This window comes from Nipponia nippon, unplaced genomic scaffold (assembly GCF_047370975.1).
Source record: "Nipponia nippon isolate SJK-2023a ecotype South Korea unplaced genomic scaffold, ASM4737097v1 scaffold_14, whole genome shotgun sequence".
Lineage (NCBI taxonomy): Eukaryota > Metazoa > Chordata > Aves > Pelecaniformes > Threskiornithidae > Nipponia > Nipponia nippon.
In genome coordinates, this window is record NW_028262330.1 from 8,228,382 (window position 1) to 8,248,138 (window position 19,757).

The window sequence follows — 19,757 nt, forward strand, 5'->3', positions numbered from 1 at the left end:
CAGTGCTAGCAAAACTGGTTTTCGAAGATTTTTTTTTCCTTTCTTTGCTCCTCATGTCAGTCTTCTACATGTTTATCATATCAGATTTTTCTTTCAGCAGGATTAATATTGTGCAATTCCATTTGTACCGGGGATTAATTTTAATAATTGTTTTTGATGCAGCCTTACAAATGCTTAGCTAGCAGCACTAGAAAAAGCCTATGTTAATCTATATACTGGGATTATAGAGGAAGACTGGTTTCTTTTCTTCTGCTTTTTAAACATTACATTACTTGCAGATGAGGAAGAATGCACTTATTCTGCTGTCATACATAACAAGCAATTTTCATAGATGCCTGCTTTGTAATCCCTGAGTAAACATTGCACTGTAATGCCTTTTATGAATACAACTTAACATCTTTCCAAATTTTTTATTTCCTCCCTAGTCGTATCAGTCTGTAGAGCTCCTAGCTAAAGACCGTATCTAAGTGGTGCACGATCCAGTGAGCAGACAAGTGTCCAGCCTGGCTTGCCTTGTGTTGGCATATTAACTACAGTTGTAGTCATTGCAGGGACTCCCAGTACGTGGTTTTTGACTGAGTTTTGTAAAACCGGGATAGAGCTAAAATGGCTCAACTTTTTCTCCTTTATAAGAGAATGAAAAAAAGCTATTTATTTATTTTTCACTCATCACTTTTGTCTCTGTTGCTCTTGGATATACATTTTCTGTATAAAATGGAACTAGTAGTACTCAAGAGGATGAACTTTAAAAATGATGGATGACATGTATAGCAACATTTAGGACACCATTAATTTGCCCCGGCTGGGAGATTTCATGCCGAAGAGGAGGAAGAAAGAGAAATGCATGCAGAAGGGTCTTACTTGACCTGTAAACTCAAGAACAGGTAAAGCTGTGACGATCGGTGTCATAGGCTTGTTTGAAAGTTTGGCCTTGGTTACCAGTGGCCTTTGTGTTACCAGTTACACGGAGGACATGAGATTTATAGAGGTTCACAGTGTCTAGTGTAGGAATATACTACAGTGCTTTCTACAGCTATGAAATCTTCGTAGTCAGAGGCTTCACTAAGGAATGTTCTTACCTACAAGTGACTTCTGAGAAATAAAAAGTAGGAGCCTAAACTTGTCTTCCCTTTGTTGGAAGTACTCTGCCAGCAAAACGCTTCTGTGCAGGCTTTCTTCCAAATGAAAAGCCTTCAGTGTAATCTCAGAAGCTCTTTTGCCATCAACAGCCTTGAGAAAAACGCTCTCATTAAAGAAGGAGAAGGAAAAATGCTTATTACCGAAACTTGTGTCCATGGAATGGTCTCAGGATGGGCATATTCAAAATATCTAGGTAGGAGATGATGTTGCAATGTTACTAAATGGTTTGGTGAGGCCTTTCTGTATTTCCAATTTTTTTTTTGCTTTGCACAGTGCAGAGTTAATTACTAGATATTAAATATTTATAGATTATATTATTATTCATTGCTAAATGCTGTAAGGACTTTTCCTGATGCTGCAAAGCCGTTGAGACTCATTTGGCCTCAGGAGGAAAGCGGAGATGGCAGCCATGAGGAAATCCTCCTTTCAGGGCTTCAAGCGCTGGAGCTCACCCTTCTTCTAATGTGATTACAACAGTCTTTATTGTGTTCAGTTTTTTGATTAGCAAACCTCAAAAGGGTCAAATTCTGCCCAAGGGACAGAAGATTTGTGTCAGTTCTTATTTTTAATCTAAGCGTGCTCTCAGCTGTGGTCACAATGAAGCACTTTTCTCCCCAAATAGTAGCATCAAGTTTTGGTTTTAAATCACAAATAGTGCTGCCAAATGTCGGAGAATCAAGAGGCTGTGCTAAAAGCCTGTCATTCTTTCAGGGGTTTATTGTGCGCCGTTAACTTTTTCTTCAAGTTTCAGTATTGTTTTCTGAATTTTTAATCAGCTAATAAATGGCAACTGCTACACTGCTATGGAAAAATGTTGTGGATCAGACAGCTTGGCTGTGATCTCAGTCATTGTAAGGTCAGGATTTGAGTACAGAAGCTCTTGTCAGAGCATCTTGCACATTCAGTCTTAGCTGCCTATTTATAGTTTTTTACTTTACTCAGAGGAGTAGGATTAGTGACTTTTTCAAAAGAGAAGATACTGACTTTGCTATAGAAAAGATACCAAATGCTCTATAAATACTAACGAGTCTAATGCCTCTATATTCCTTGGTCTGCAAAATTTAATGTGCTTGAATTACTTTTTTGAAGAAGGGTTATTTAGACATATGGAAAAACATCTGTTCCAGGCATAAATAAATAGTGTTTCAGTGGTTATAGAATGTAAAAGACCATTCAGGGACTCTGCCTTAGTATCTGCCATGATATGATTCTGGCTATGGTTTCTTGAAAGCAGTGTTTTTCACATTGAGGTGTAGATTTTGAGATAAACATGTTTGAATTGAACCCTTCAATCGTTAATGGAATTTGTATGTACAGTCATTCTGTGGGATTTTTGTCTCTGGAGAGCAAAATTCTGCCCGTGTTGTGGAATGTCTGCCTAGTTTATAGGTATTAACTTCCATACTTCTGAAAAGATAGAGCTGAGATGAAGAACAGAAATGAAATGGTATGTTTAAATTATGCATATTTTACCCTCCTTCCTGCCTTTTTTTTTTTTTTTTGTGATTAACCAATGTATAAAATATCAGGCAAAAATGAATTATTCAGTGAGTAACTTTGAAGGCAATTTGCTCGGGTGTTTCAAATTTGTGTCTAACAAAATTTCTCAGATGAGGAGCAATAGGACACCCCACAAGTTCTTGTACAAGGAAGCTGATTTTGAACCAAAAACTTCTCAGACTTTTCAAAAATCACTGCTTCTGATTTTGTGCATGATCAGCACAGTTTTGCCATTATACCAAAATAAACACATGCATAATTTTGTAATGGACAGGAAATTTTTAAAATGTATTTATTAGCATGTATGTGATTTTTTTAAAATGTAGGTTTTAGAAAAAGGAACGTAATGTCTTTCTTTACAAATTACAAACACGCAAGTATACTGTTGGCCTTGCATTGAAATGAGCTGTTGAGCTGTGACATAGGGAACTGGATAAAGTGATGTCAAATATAAAGTTCTTACACTGTGGCATTTGTCATGGCTTCAAGGCTTCTTTGCAACCCTGATTTTACTCCTATATGTGCCTTTCCACAGCTGTTGAGCTTCATCCTGCCATCTTTTCTGGAGTGACATTCCATAGATCAAGTCCTGGATTGCAGTATTTTGTGTGTTAAGTGGTTTGGTATTTGTGATTTTGGGGGTCTGTGATGAGAGGGACACAGAGAAGTTAGCATTTAAATTAAATACCTTGTAAACTCAGTAGAGAATACAAAAGGTCTTCCAAAGGACAACTGAGAGCACGAGAGAGGAATCTTTTACTGTAAAGATGCCTAAAGTTAATGGTCTGAATACCTTCTCTGATGATCAAAGCAGCCCTCTTAAAACTATTTAGTATTAAAAGGAAGGACAAAGTATTTAGAGGAGAAACCTTTTAAAATGACACATGCCTGTCATCTCTAAAAAACCTTAAGTGATTGTAATTGCTCCCTGTGTAGTCTGATTTTCCTGAACAGTTCCTCTTAGATCCCTTTCTTCAGGAAGACCGAGTCCTCTCTTCTTTCAGGAAGATCAATGTGCTGTTTCTAAAACCTCTGCTGTTGAAACATCAATGCAAGATTCCAGTGAAGTTTGTCCCAAAAAAAAAAAAAAAAAAGTATGTGTCAGAACTTAACCTGAAGTAAAGGTAAAAGAGAGCTGTGGGGTGTGTAATACCCTGGGACAGACAAACTTCTCTTTGGATTTCCTTTTCCCTGTGCAGGAAACACCCTCCTGCAGTACTCGGTTTCCACAAACAAATCTGTACAGAAGTTAGTGGGGTTGGCTTTAGATTTTGAACCATATGTTGATGTATATGGATATGGATATTACACCTTCCTGTTTGGTAGCAATACATCCAGGCATATAAATGTCTTGTCTTGGAAGGATACTGAAGTGTACAGATGCTGCTGTAGGAGGTGGGAAGGAGGCAAGGTGCTACGTAAATAAGTGGGTAAGGCTTTAGTGAGAACGTGTAAGGTGCGCATTTATAAATTGGTGGGTTCTTCTGGTAGCGTTCACCATATTAGAGGGGAAAACGGAGCTCTGCAATGTGAGGAGGAGTGGGAAATGTAAACGAGTTATTATTCAGGGCCTCGCATATTGAAGTAGCTCAGAGGCAAGAACGGTAGCTTAGCAAGCTGCATTCATTAGCCACGTTCATAGCTCCGCTGCTACTTTGCTCTGAGATTCTTTGGCAAATCAGCTCATCTTTATGTGCTCAAATCTATCACTTAATAGTTTTAAAGACCTTCATTCAAACCACATTAGACAGAACTAACTGAGGGCAGGTTTGGCTTTACAAATAAAATCTTGAGTTTGTTTCATTTTTGCTGTTGTCAGCAGTCAAGAAGTTTGGGGTCACAAAGACACTTTCTTAAGACTTAACATGCTAAATATTAGAATCACAAAATCATTCTCTCGACTTATGGCTGTGATGGCTTCTGAAAGAGTGTTTGGAGTCGTTCCCATTTTTCCCTGCCTTGGTTCTGATAACTTCTTGGATGAATGTATACCACTTTCCTGTATGCATAGCGTTCAAGCTACGAGAGATGTCAGATTGTTTGACCTGATACCTCTGCGCTCAGGGTCGCTGCTGTTACAGGGAAACCAGGGCATTTCAGGTGAGGCGTTTTCAGCCTTTATCTCATTTCATCTTCTGTTTAAGTGAATGAAAGAAGGATAGTGTGAGCTCCAGCTGAGGATAATGTGGGGAAAAAAAATTAAGTTATATCACCTCTAGCATGAGCAAGTTGGCCAATGATGAAATTTTTAAAAACTGATGAGAAGTTATTGTACACAAATATGTTAATGTAAAATAATTGTCGTGCAACCTGATGTTGCGCAATGACAATGACAACATTACCTCTTGGTGTGAAGTCCTTTATCACGTTAATGATGCACTACATCTAGCCACATTTCAGCTCCATTGGAAAGCATTGTAACTTGTAATATTACTTGTAATATTAAACAATTCAGCATATTGTACCTATCAAGAAGTAGCAATACCCTTTTATACAGCGGGAATTCGTTTCAATTGCTTCTTCCATCTGATCAGTGTTAAACTATGTATTGTAAAATGTATTCAAGGTGTAAAGGATACTCTGTGTTGAAAAGTGCATATGTTCAACAAATAAATTAATAAATTATCAAATAATAAAACTAATAAATTAGATTTTTAAGCAAGGCATATAGAGCTGTGCCTCTGTCTTTCTAGTGCTCCTTTGGAATCCGGATCCCTGGTTTCAATCTTTATTGAAATGATTTATACACTGTAACATTACGTTGAGTTGTATCAGAAACAAAATCTTGCCCCATTTCTTCCAAGTCATGAATCTGTTTCCAACAGGATCTTTTGTTTAGGCACTTTCTGTAATTATACTGCAGTTTCTTCATTAAAAAAGAATGAAGAAAAAATAGCCGGTAAACACCAAGTCCCTTTGAAATTTAGCTGTCTTTATAGTAATTAGGAAATTACAAATCCCTGTGAGTACAGTCATGCAGATCTTTCTCCATTTGCCAACTCAATCAGTACTATTCTATACAAGAAGAACATGAACAACAGGCAGCAATCAAAATCAGTTGATTCAATGACCACCTGTTTCTTTTAATTAAAAATAATAATTAAGTGTGAATTCCAGGAGGGGACTGAAAAAAATCTGCCTTTAAATCATTTTTGAACTGTGGTCAAGTTGTCGTCTTCTATACAAGTATAGAGAAGGAAATAGTTGATTGATAATTGTCGCTATTAATTAAATAAGATTTTTTTCTGTTTGTGTACCTTCTTAACTCTCTTCAGATGAATAAAGAATACAAGTGGTCTTAGTAACAGTGATGGGAAGAGAGATTTTTGTGGTTATTTTTGGCTGGGGTGTCATTTATTATCATGAAAGACTTTTCTTCGACAGAACTTGAGAATCAGTCTTCATTTCTGAATGCAATTCCAACCCTTGAACCCACAGATGAGTTGGCTGTGGTTCGGACTTGCCGTACTGCAGCTGCTTCCAAATATGCTTGCCTGGGTCCGCAAGCAGCACAGCAGTGTTTGCACAGCGCTCTGCTGTGTGTATGCATAAGCTCAGGGCTCTCCTGCCTCTGTTGTCTCTGAAATCCGTCATGAAAAGAGCCTGCCTCTTCTTTTCTCCATTGCATCCTTGTTCTACAGTCTTAAAGACAAATTTACATAGGTTTTATTGCCTGTCTTTTTGTTTACTCTTCCTTTTCTTATCCCACCACTACCTTTGTTATTGTAGAGTTGAATGCAACTCTGTTTATGCTCTTAACACCTACTAGTATGCTAAAGTGTGCGAGTGGTTTCCCATCCTGCAGGTGTCAGTGGAATGAATGCTTTCTCCGAGTTATTCCTTAGAGTCACTCCAAAGAGTGAAGCTCCAAATTCTGCCTGGAGGTAGGATTCCTGGAAAGAGTCCGTGTATAATTTCTTACCAAGTAAGAAATCATGGTTATGTCATTCCTCTCCTCCGTTGCAGGAAGGTGTGCTTAGTAGCTATATGTCAACCTATGGAGGATTTTTTTGGGGTGGTTGGCAGATAGATGTGGAGCTCTACGGAGTCTTGCAGCTGGGGAGGAGTAACCCCATGAACCACTGCAAAGCCCCGCTGACTGTAGTTGGCCCTGCTTTGAGCCGGGGGGGGCTCCAGGGGTCCCTGCCAGCCTCAGTCCTTCTGTGATTCTGTGAGATTTTCGGCTCTTCAGGCAATAGAAGTCTTATCTTTTACTGTTCTTTACTGAAAGCAACAAAACTTTTCTACGCTGCAGCTCTGAGAGAGGAATATCAAACAAGCTTTAAGCATTTGTACATTTTGTAATAAAAACTGATATGATCTTTATATCTCTGACTTTATAACATTACTAACTCATTCCCAAGAGTCTCAAATCCTCTTTGCTTTCCCTTTCCCATGTACACAGCCTCATTTGGTCAGGAAATCACAAAGCTGGTGACCAGTTAAACAATGACTTTTTGCTGTTTCTTGCTTCTGGGCTCCGATCGGAGAAGCCATATTTTAAGCCCTGGAAGTTATTTCCAGTAGAAGCATCTGGCTCCTTGGCTCTCGCAGCTCCTCTAGGTTGAAGCTGCTTTCTCAACTTAAGATGCCGTGCAAATCACTGAGATTTTTGTTATCTCAATAGGAAAATAAATAGCGAACAGAAGGAAGTTGCTCAAACAGACATGGTATCTGAATGGGGTCTTAGATATTGTAGTCACTGTTTGGAAGGTGTTTAGAAAAGCTGGAGTCTGAAGACTTCCATAAATGAAACGGAAGGTTGCCTGAGGACAGCGTGGGATGAATGTGGGATTTGGTTCCATACAGAGAAAAACATGCTAGGTTCTTTTTAAATGTTTTATTAACTTGGTATTCGCTTGGGGAAGTTAAAGCTATTTTAAGTAAAATATATGCGGTACAAATTGCAATGGTTTCATTGATCTGTTAGAGCAGCGTTCCTTACGATCCATACCTTGAAGGGGGACAAAGACAGACGTAGGATTCAGTGTTTCTGTTGCAGTAGGAAATGTTTAAAGGCTGTGTATTAACGTGGGGAAAACAGACCTGCCAGTCTTCCAGGGCTTTTCTACTGGTAAAGAGGACTGGTGATCTCTTATCTCTTACAATGATTTGTATATGTTTTTGCATATATTTAATGTATTGTCTCCCCTTCTGTATTTGATAGACATTCAAACAGTTAGTACCACAATATATGCCACTGAGGTTCAGGAATTATTTTTTTCTTTTGTCTAAGTGAAGTAATTTGGGATGTTTTAAGCTTACTTTTCCTTTACGCCTTTTAAACTAGTAAATAAATGTATTTCTAAGTGTTTGGTTGGGGATGAAGAACAATCCTGTGGTTCTGTCACGGAGGTAGGAAATGGAAAACTGGGTACGTTTGCATTTATTTACACAAAATTGTTCATTGTTGTTGTAGGCCCTGATACAACCTTAGGACCTTACGGGTCACCTGCTGCAGACCTCCTTTAAGTTACTTTTGTAATGGAAAATATTATCTTCTGTTTCTCCCAAAATATTCTTACACTTCCATTTTTGCATTTTCTGCTTCTTAATGATCACAAAAATAGCAGTTCAGATATGGAAAAAAACCTTTCACCAACTATAGGCAGTTTAAAAAAAAAAATTAATCTTCTGTCCTGCCTAACGCCTTGTTAATGTATGTGTGTTGGTATCAATGACTGAAAACAGTCGTTTTCCCCCCACCTTGATCACTAGTACAGGCTCCGGCACTGACAGATCTGCTTGCAGTGTTCATTTAAACTCCTGCCAAAAATCACACCAGTTCTAGGTGTGTCACCTAGAAGATGCCGAATTAAAGACGATATGGATAGACTTTCAGAGGTTTTGGTCTTAGATACATGGTGCTGGTGACACAGTTATTGATACTATCAAGTCGCATACTATGAAAAGACTTGAGCAAGTAATAATATGATGCTGCTTTGTATATAAAATCTCCACTGATGCAACCCCACGTGAAGGTTTTTTTGTCTATTTTATACTTAAAAGCAAAGTGGTGATTTAATGCCTGCAAAATTATAGTCGGTTCGATGTTGCTATCAAGGGGAATAAAATTCTAATCAAAAGGGAGCTTTTAGAAAGAATTCAGAAATCTAATGCTCATAAGCTGTTTTGTAGTGTGTTAAAGCACAGTTTGACATGTGCTGCTGGTTAACCATGCGCTTTCAATTATTGCACACCCCCGTCTTTGAGCCAGAAAAATTACGGGATGATTTCTCGCAGGGGGGTGCTTGCCGTTGCTCTTCAATAAAGGAAATGGATTCATTTGTGCTAAATGAAGAAAAAAGGCAGGGATGGAGGCAATACTGCTGCAGGGGGGCAAAACGTAGTTCAATGGCAGCGCATAGACCGAAAAACGTGTAGGTTTGGTGAGATGCCTCCGTGTTCTTCTGCTTCCCTCTGCTGGAGCGCGGCAGGACTCCTGCCCGGCTCCCCGCCAGGCGTGGGAGCAGATCCGAACCCCTTTTGGCACGGCCAGAGCTGGCTGTCTGGGCAAGGCACTTCTGCAAACTCATTTCTTTCTTTTTTTAAAGGTTTCTGCTCCGTTTTCACTTTTCTTTCAATAGGCCCACACAGTGCAGGTGTGTGTACAACACAGATCTCCCGGTCAGTGCGATTCGATGCTGCCTGTCTCTGTATAAGCGTGTCCCAGCTTTGAGACTAATGAATATTCTGATTTTTTCAGAGCTGTATGGGGTGTAGATGCCCCGTTGCCATTCATCTTTACAGGTTTGCTGCACCCATATATGTCATTACAGGCTCTGAAACTCCAGTCTATTGTACTGCAGGCAAATTGCAGAGCACTGGCTCGATTTCTGCCAATTTAGAGGTTTTTCGAAGACAAATATTTAAAAGTCTGTGATATCGATTGCCCAGAGTTTCCTTTCCCATTTAATTATATTCTATTGCATTGAGTTGTACTTATAAGAATGGGGGATTGTCTTCATAATAGCAGAGAATTCACTTCTAGCATGAAAATAACATGAATTTTAATAGAGCATATCATTCATCACTGCTTAACAAGTGTTTTTCCATTGCTTTCCCTTTGCCGCTTTCCCCCTTCATAATTTTGATGGATTTTGGAAACAGAAGTGGGTTTTCCCTTTAGAGTTTCACAATTAATCTATGCCAAGTTTAGTGCAAAGTTCAATTCTCTTGCAAATAGCAGCCATTATTTGGCAGTTCATCTGTCATATCCTGGCTTGGCTCCCTGTGTTTACTATGAAATATGACTGCCAGATATGCTTTGGGAATTATTGAAAGTTTACATTGATTAAAAGGGGATATTTGAAGAAAATTTACAGGAGCTTACCTCTAACTCAGTAGTTTACCTCTAGCTGAAAAATACTAAAGACGATGTTATTTCCTCAACAATGCGTATCAGTCACTTAATGCATGTCTAACATTGGGAAGTATTAAACTGTACTAACAGTTTAATAAGTGTTAATTGCTGTTAATAACAGACGTAATTACTGCTGGCAATGTGATAATTATTACTAATTTAGTTACCTATAATTAAAGTATAAACTATAGATTCAAGGGTAGTTCTAAGTGCATGAGAAGCCCATGTTAATACAGGGAATAAGATAAAAAGGTTTTATCATCTATGATGAGTGTTTAGAGATCTCTTGGCTTTCTCTGTATGTTCTCAGACTTGCTTTCAAAATAATAATGTTTTGTATGCTTCAATTTACCAAAATTAAAGAAATGTATAGGATTGAAACAGAAAAAAGGATTAAATACTGATGAGGTGGTTTTGAGGTTCCTCTATTTACTTCTATTAAAGGGATTTTAAAAGAGGGATTTCCTACATGCGAAGTTTCCATGTCATCAGTAGTTTTGGTACTGTTTTCCTTTGTCCTCTTTTTTTATGCTGTGCCTTGAAGAAATGACTTTGTGTGTGCATATAGAGTAATAACTAATAATAGTCAGAACATACTTGCTGCTCTTTAAAAAAAAAAAATTCCCATTGAATTGTTCATTTTAAACATACAGCAGGCATTTTCACACAATGATAGAAAACAAATATTTATTATAGAAAAGCAAATGTTGATTCAGATTATGTACATTGACTCATGCAGGGCCAACTTCAAAGTGTGATCCAGCTTGATTTATTTATTCATGTGACTGGTTTTAGTTCATTGGTGTGTAAGAATGCCTTTGCTGGTATTTTGTAGTTACATGCAGTTAGGCGCAGGAGTGCGGGAGCCTTTGCTCATGTGGTGCTGCTTTGTAGTGAGTGTAGTATAGTTGTCCTTACATGTCACAACATTTTTAAGCCACACACACCCCTGCTTAACTTAATTACCATGTGTATTCCATTGATTGGAATGGAATGATTTGGTAGTGTTTGTTATATAATTCCAGTATAATACACAGGTTCAATGTATTTAGTAGACATTCACTATAATAATTTTGCATAGTTCTTTCCCCTCTATATCATTACTTTATACTCATAAATACCACTTATGTCAGATGTTAAACACAACTTTAAAAATCTGTTTATTTAGTGTCATTCTTAGAAGCTGTGGGCTTTGTCCTTCTCAGCAACAGATGTGCTTACCAAAGTAATGTTTAAGTGTATATATTTTTAAGGCAACAAGTCCCCTTATGTCTTCTAAACAAAACAATTTAAGGAAGAACTAGCTTTGAAAATGTGTTTTAAATTGTTTGGAAGGCATATAGTCAGAGTTGATCCATCAAATAACCCTTTAGTAAAGCAGTGTTCCCATGACCCCGCACCACAAGACCCAGTGGCTGTATCTTTAATAAATAAGGGAACAGATGTTCTCTGGAGCACTGAATGTCATTCCATTTAGGTTAACTGTGTTTACAAAATAAATATGGTTGTTAGCACTTTGCATTTCATATCTCAGGCTGTATGACAAATTATAGTCTCAGTTTGAATTCGTAATGTAAAGTCTTTACTCGTTAGCCTGGATACTATATAATTTCTGTCTGTGCAGTGAAAGGTGCTGGTTATGGATTCGTGATAACACTTAGAATCAGTACAAAAAAAAATTCACGCAAAGAATGCTTACCAAAACAAACAAACAAAAAACTACAAAGTGCAGTGTGGCAAAATACTAAATTTTGAAGGCAGGATTTTGCCTTCTTATAGTCATATTTTTATGAAAATTACTGTTAGGAGTTCCCAAATTTCTTGAATTTCTTGCGAAAGCACTTATAGTAGAGGAATGTTTTATTTTTGAAGTAAGAGTTAGCAGGTTTTCCATTTTGTATAACACGCTGTGCTTTTGATTTTTTTGGAAAGCTTTTATTGGCAGATGCAAGTTGAAAAGTTACTTTATTTTTTATGACAATTTAATAATTCTTATATAAAGGTATATTAATATAAAATGTAAACAGAAGAAAAATGTTTTGAGGTCTCATTTTGCAGTTGTATTTTTGTTAATGCATGAAAGACCTGGCATTTCATAATTTCCGTGGCCTTTCATGAAGAATTACTGCTCTTCCCAGCCTCTGATCAAGATTGTGCAGTGACAGTTGTGACTAAAATACAGTTGGAGCTGGAAATGGCCATAAAGGATATCAAAATACGGATGATGTGCACGGAAAGTACAGGGCTATCAGGCTGTTTATTTTTGCAACGCACATCTCTGGGAACAGGCTGCGCGAGTCTGGGGTGCATGAAGTTCTGTGCCTATGTATATGTGGAATGAGCCTGATGAGGGCCAATGTACTGAAGCTGTGATTTCTAACTTTCGTATAAATGTTCTTGGTTTTCCGAAGGGAACCTCTAGCCCTAGAGAAACAGCAAATGTGTTTGGATGTGTCATACAGTGTTTGGTTTTAAGTGATTTGGGTGTATTCCCTTTCACTGGTCCTAAATTAGAAACCATTTCCAAGCTGCTGGTGGCCTTAAAATGTCCTCGCTATAAATTTCTGTATTGGAAAATCAGATGGGAACAGCAGTCTCGGTAAAATACTTACTACATGCCAAGTTAGCATTTGTTCGCTTCCATTTCCAACAGTATAGATTGTAAGGTTGCAACATTTCAGGATGATCCTATCTTTAAGATCCTGACTTTACAGTCATTTGACTGTATTTCAGATTAGCCCCTTAACAGTTACTTCCCTCCTCTCCTGCTGTTTTTTGTGTCATCGTTTCAGAATGGTGGTGCTAACACGCCGTAAACAAGCAGACAGTATGTGACACTTCAGCCACAGGCTGAATGCCATCATTATACTTTATGTATACGGCCAGTCAGTAAATGGAAGTTTTAGTGTAGATGAATCACAGGCCAAGCCCGTGTTCTCTGAGCTCATGTACTCTTTCTTACAACACCAAAGCAAAGGAAAACAGGAGCCAAGGCCAAGGTACCTGCACCAGTGTAGGTACCACTATAAGGGTTGTAAATAAGCTACGTGCTGGAATATATTTTTCTGCAGCAGAAGTTGCAGAGCTGGAAAGTTTTTGGTATTGGAAGTAATATATTAAAGGTGCGTCAATCCTGTTGTTTATGACTTGAGAATCTCTTTCTGTTTTTTCCTTCAGGATCCCAGAAGCAAGCACAAATTTAAGATCCACACATATGGGAGCCCAACCTTTTGTGACCATTGTGGGTCACTGCTATATGGGCTTCTGCACCAAGGGATGAAATGTGACAGTAAGTGAAGTTTGTCTATGTTACCAAAAGGGTATTTTAGAAAGTAGAGTGGAAACACTGGGTAGCAGCTTCTTATTTCTTTTCTGTGGAAAATACCATTTCAAATGTCAGCTGTTTATAGTACTGTTATATTTCAAGTGGATAGTTCAGTCCTGTAATAATATATTAATGAAGATCACCTCTGTGGCTGAGAAGATGGCGTATTGAGTTTGATGTGGCTGAAGAGCATTCGCCATGGGAGTTTTGAGGAAGGCTGGTTTTGGCCTGGTCAGGTGAATGCACTGTTGCAAACTGAAATTTCAGTTTGGTTGGTAGACAAGGTCCAATATTTTACTTGCGTTTCATTTGTCTTGGAAGTCTCCTGCTAGAAAATCTAATAATCGGTTTAAACCTAACTCCCTTCACTGCTAATGCTGGCATGAATGCTCTGTTTTCGTAGTCATATTCCCAGCAAGTCTTTATTCCATTTTCACTTTTTTTCCCTTGCACTTCATTAATGATATCTTTAGGTTTCTGAAGTAGATTATTTTATTCTCTGTTTCATTCACTGTCTACAAAATGTATTGTAAGATGGAAACTACCTGTGTTGTTCAGTTGAAAAACACGCAGCTGTAATCTGAAAGTCTTGCCAACAGTTAAGCGTTATAATCTTAACTTTCACTTTGCTCAATGTTTGCAGTGTAATCATATTATTAGCTTCTCATAGCTGTCTGAACCATTTTTATATCCACAGCCTGTGATATGAATGTTCATAAGCAATGCGTAATAAACGTCCCAAGCCTCTGTGGCATGGATCACACAGAGAAAAGAGGAAGGATTTATCTGAAAGCTGAAGTCACTGGTGACAAACTGGAAGTAACAGGTACACAAGTCATTTTGGAATTTTGCAGGTGTTATAAATGTATAATATACACTGGGGGTTTATGTACCTTGGTCAAATCTTTGTGTATTAAAGCCAGTGATGGAGTATTTCCCTTCAGAAGTGTGAGGATTTCATTTGGCATGCGCTTGAATCAAGAAACTCTATGAACTGGTGTTCATAAAAATAAATAGAAAAATGCAAGTTGTAGTAATAGCTTTAAAAATGCAGGAATATTAATTAGAAAATCACTGTAATGTCAGTTTTTTGCGTAGGAAGCAGCCCAGTAGGACAGCTATCTGTGCAGGAAGCTAGCCATCTTCTTAGGAACACAAGAAATACTCTAAACTTTCATCAGCTGAGGAGTTGTTTCCTGCATTTCAGAGTATTTAATAAACAAAGGCAACTTGGATTCAGTCCCAAATATCACTCCCAGTGAGTTATAAAATAAAAACAAAAAAAAATCCCATTCTGTAAGGTTAAGGTTATTAAGATGGGGAGGAGGGAGAGAGAGGAAGGAAAGAGAGGGTGGCAGTTCATTTCCTTGGAAGTGTTTCTTCCAGGATTTATGAGTAACCTTTGGTTGTGCACACACACGCGCACACCCACACACCCCCACCAACCCATTCCCAGTCTGAAGTTCCAGAAAAAATTCTGGAAAATGTGTTTTGCAAGTTGAAGGACTGTTTTGTTCCCCTAAATAGACATGTAATAGGTTGTTTAACTCCAACAGAACTTCCTTGTGCTGTATCAGAATGTGGAGTTTATCACTCAGGATCTGCGTAAGAATTTGTATTTACAGCATATGTTATGTTTGTTCTGTATGTGTTTTCTATTTTAGCTGGGCCAACTGATATTTAGTGTATCTTATATCTGAATTGTAAAGTTGGTAGTGAACTTTGCTGTTGATTTTTCCTTTCTGTTGGAAACAAATATACAAAAATGTTCTTTGCCAATCAGATGACAGTGTATTTACTCAAAGAGAGATCACAGGGAAGGAATTAGGATGGACAGAAGGAAGGAATGACAGAAAATTTTGTTCATCGTTTTTTATAGGTAGAGGCAAGTCTATAAAACAAATTTAAATTCTAAAAGAAAGTCCCGATTTTTTATGGCACAGAAGTTTAAGGAAATTTTAAAAACATGCGACAGTAACTAAGACCAAAATAAGTAAGATATAACTTAGGAAATGGAGTAGAAGAGAGTCATAAAACACAAGTTATCAAGAGCTTTTACCGCAGGAGAGTGAACGGGTTAGTATGTCATCAAGGTGACCAACACTGCTTCTCCAAGGAAGAAGACTTACAGGCAACACATCTTAATGCATCGCATTAGATGTACACTCATACGTCTTTAAAATTGGTACTGCAAGAAACTGAATTCACAACGTCCACACAATGAAACAAGAACAGGGTATGATGCTGTTATTGTTGCCTGTTTGGTGTTGCAAAATGGAATTAAATTCAAGGACAAAGTTATAGCAGGACAAAGGAGAAGGTTTCTTAGACCATCTCAACCTGTCTTTGTTTCTTGATGCAGTTGTTGGCAACCTGTGGATGTTGAGTGCTGCGTATTGCTTCAGTGTTGCTCAGTTGAAAGGCTAGAGCCTATTATAGGCCAAAAGGACGTTCCTTCTACATCTGCACTTCTTTGGGGAATGAGTCTCAATGGAGACCATACCCCTTGTAGTCAACATAAAGGAAATCAGACCGTCGTGCTGAATTTTCACAGCATGTAGAACCAGTAAACTTCCCTCCCGTCGCTGTATTCATTCATGGCTTTGTTCTCTCTCAATCCGAATACCTCCATATTCTCCTGTCAAACCTAGTGAAATGCATTGAACAGGAGAGGTAGGATAAAATTCAGTTAGGGATCAGAACGGATCCCAAGTGATGCTTAATTGTAGCTTAACTTTTGTAATAGCTTCCTGCCAACGTAGGAGGGGTAAATTTGTCCAAGGTACTGTCATTAACAGAAAGGTGGTTTCACTAAGTAGTGAGACACCTCAAAGATGGTGATGTGGGTTCTAAAAGTAATTGTACCATGAAAGAGAACTAATTTGAAAATCACCCAAGTGAGAAAAGTTAATATTTGCATTATTCTAGGCTGCTTTGCAGCAAGATTCTTAAACGTGGCTTAAACTTTCTGACATAATGCACATAATTTGACAAATAACATGTACATATTTTCTGATGATTCAGCAGGCTTATAATCCTTTTAGGGACAAAAAAGTTTGTCACAAGTCTTTGTGGTACCAAGGCACTATAAAACAATTACACAAATAGGTATTCTTTTAGTTCACAATTTTATTTGAAAAGGTCTTGTCTGAAATATGTACATGGTAAAATTGTTACAGATACTTTGTAGGTTTTCTTCAAAAGCCCTTTTTGGTGTGAGTGTACTTGGCAAACACTGTTACTTTTGTGTTTGTAAATAAAACATTTCTATCCCACAATTAAGTAGGTTTCTGGACAACAAGAAAGATTTTTACTGTAACCTTGTTATATACATAACAATTATGGTGCTGTTAAGTTGTTTTGGTTGAGGCTTGTCAGCATTTCCAAGCTTTCAGAAAACTTCTTTAAATAAAAATGGCAGTCGCCCTGAAAGTAAGCTTCTTTTTTTTTATTAAAAAATAATACACAGGCTAAGCCCAGACTGGGTGAAGTTTCAGATACCTTTTGTGCGTGTTTAACTGAAAAGGAAATTAGCAATTGTCACTTACTTCATGGACATATTGCTGTGCAAAGATTTCTAACTCCTTTTCTCCCAGTATGACATTGCTTCTAAAATATTTATTGGCAAAACCTTTGTTAGAATGTACAGTTCCCAGAGCTGCCAAGCATGATACCACTGCCTTTAGATCCAGGAAAGGAGGTGAATTAAATGTCCAGGAAGTTTAGGAAAGGAGGTGAATTAAATGTCCAGGAGGGTTAGGAACAGCAGGAAAAATGATCAGTGATCGGCTGTTTGGTTTGAGCCTTTGCCTCAGTCTTTTTCAAAGGAATTACTCCGTAGGTGTTGAACTCCTTCAGCTGAATTCCTTAATATCTCTGCTCTGCATTCTGTTTTGGTTGTTAATTAGTGCCTGCTGATTCCTTCGTAGCCAGTCTTGATTGTGTGCAAAACATCTGTGCTGCTAAACGGAGATGTGCCACTATGGTTGGCATCTTGCAAATACCTTCGATGAGCAACTCAACCATCCCAGTTCCAGCCAGGAAAGCTCAGCGAGGAGGCAGCACACTTAGTGACGACTGGAATATACAGTCGTTTGGGGGGAACACTCCTGAGTACGTGCAATTTGTCTTTACTTCTGCGTAATTGCTTTGAGGGTTTTGTGGTGGGTTTTGTTTCCAAAAAAGGCCATGGTATACACTCGCTAAGTGTTTTCCCGATAAAATATTGTAAATAGTACTGGGTTTTTTCCCAGCGTATACTAGGAAAGAGGCGAGGCAGAGTACTGCCAGATGGAGCTGGCCAGTGGTTCAGTCAGATTATCTAAAATATCTAAGTACTTTGGCAGGTTTTGAGTTGAACTAATGGTGGGAATGATTCAGTCCTATATGTAAGCATACTTAATTCTGGTTTACTAGGTCGGATCTTCAATCTGAGTGCTTAAAGGTAGGCATACAGTCTTTTCTGCCTGAATGTTAGAGATTCTACAACACTTTTTCACAAATAAGTAGGAATTTTGTATTGGTATACTTTGCCAAAACCTTGCCATCTTCCTAGTGCTAGCCAATATGCCACATTCAGTGCTCATTTGTGTTGCAATTCTTAAAGATCAATGGTTTATTTTATAGCTACTAGCTTGAGAGTTGCATTGCATATCAATAATTTACTGCACTTGCAGTAAATCGACTTGGTAGTTTTCTTTTTATAGGAACTGTCTTGAACTGCTTTTTCTGAAATCACTGAATCCATGACCCTTTCATAGGTTGGACTGACTTGAAGATTCTGCTTTTAGGCATAGTAAAGCAGGTTTTGCTATTCTTAATTGATGCTTTTTGCACTGAATTTTCTTCCTCCTGATGCGCGTTAAAAGTTTTGTCACTCTTACATTTACTTGTTGACCCATCTTATAATTTGGGGCTCTTCTGAGTGAGTTTGTAGGTGGTTGAATCACAGTTTGGGGTTATTTATTTTATTTTTGATTTATTTTTATAGTGAGTAAACAATAACCTTTGTGAGAAAATAACCCCATCTGGTGCACTGACATATAAAAAGCTCCCGCATTATTGGGATCCTAAACTGTACCTCTCAGTTGCTGGGAGTTGGATTTGACAGCAGCTCACAATAACGACCTGCCCTCCCAACACAGGCACCGATTTAGAGGCAGGGTGTTACCGACTCGCTGTCAGCTAATGCACCCTACCGTTACATAAACGTTATTAAAATATATATATACACAGCCCAGAGCTTGCAGGGTCTTTTAAGTGTATTTTTCGTAGCTGAAAGAATAAAGAAAATCTAGTTTTATTTTTCAGTGATGCTTCTGTTATTTAAAAGAGGAGGACACCTGGACGTGGTCTCTGCAGAGGTTGGGAGCACATAACAGGCTCTCCAACAATAATCTCCCTAGGAGTTCTGTACTCCCCACTGCATGTTTTTCAAATTATTTATGAACGTATGAATGCTGAGCCACCCTATGGCACTGCATATTAATGTCTTGTCACACTGCTTGCTGTGGACAGCTGGGTTAAGAGCCTCTGCCCAAACAAGCTTGAGAGACAAACTGGGGAATTTTGACACATTTCTAGATTCTCATAAAAATTCTTTCCTTAAAAGATTCCACTGCACACACACTGTAATAATTTTATTTATGATTGTCTAAGTCAATACTAGTGTTTGTCTTTGTTAGCATTAATTTCATTATATTCTGCAACTGATTTTAAAAGGGAACATGTATGAATATTCTGGCTATTTGAGCAGCTTTTAATACCAAATACCTATAAAGTGATCCCAAATAATTACTTGCATGTGGGAGGCATTTGTAATGTCTCAAAGAATGTGAATCATATGTTTGCTCTCACTAATATCTTCTCTCCTTTCTGGCATTCCCAGAATCTGCAGGGTTGCTGCGTTCTTTACAGAAAGAGCTGTGCCTTTGACAAATGCCAGCTTCGGTAGCAACTGACTGCTCCCCATCTCATTCATTAAATTAACGTTGCCATGAAGAAATAGGCAATGCATAGTATTTAAAAGAAACATTAGTTTTTCATAAATGGCCATCTGCATGCATACAGAAAATATAACTAAAATGCTATTTATTTATGTAAGATAAATAAACTGATAAGAATTAGAAATTTAATAGCCTGAATCCCTTTTCAGATGATTTGATACATCTTGTGTCAAGACTTATGTTTTATTAAGTCGGTGCCCCACCCAGTAGTAGGTATTATTTTGTAATGATAATTTTTATACAGGTAATCTTATTTTAAAAATGAAATACAATTGCTCCTATGAGATTTCCAGTTGAAATTTAAACAGGAGAACCTATTGCAGGCATAAGTACTTATTAAGTAGCATTAGAGATGATGGTACGTTTTTTGTTAGTAGGAGAGAATATCTTAATAAATACAGAGGAATAAACTATCATGCAACAT

At 37.9% G+C, this 19,757-nt stretch overlaps 1 protein-coding gene across 1 annotated transcript in view; it reads left to right on the forward strand.

The window, feature by feature from the left end:
• Window positions 1–19,757, forward strand: part of PRKCA (protein kinase C alpha) — a 161,866-nt gene that overhangs the window by 88,043 nt on the left and 54,066 nt on the right. Inside the window, exons 4-5 of the mRNA XM_087750664.1 lie at window positions 13,181–13,292; window positions 14,026–14,154. Coding sequence (XP_087606790.1) covers window positions 13,181–13,292; window positions 14,026–14,154 — 241 coding nt within the window. The remainder of the gene's footprint in view (window positions 1–13,180; window positions 13,293–14,025; window positions 14,155–19,757) is intronic.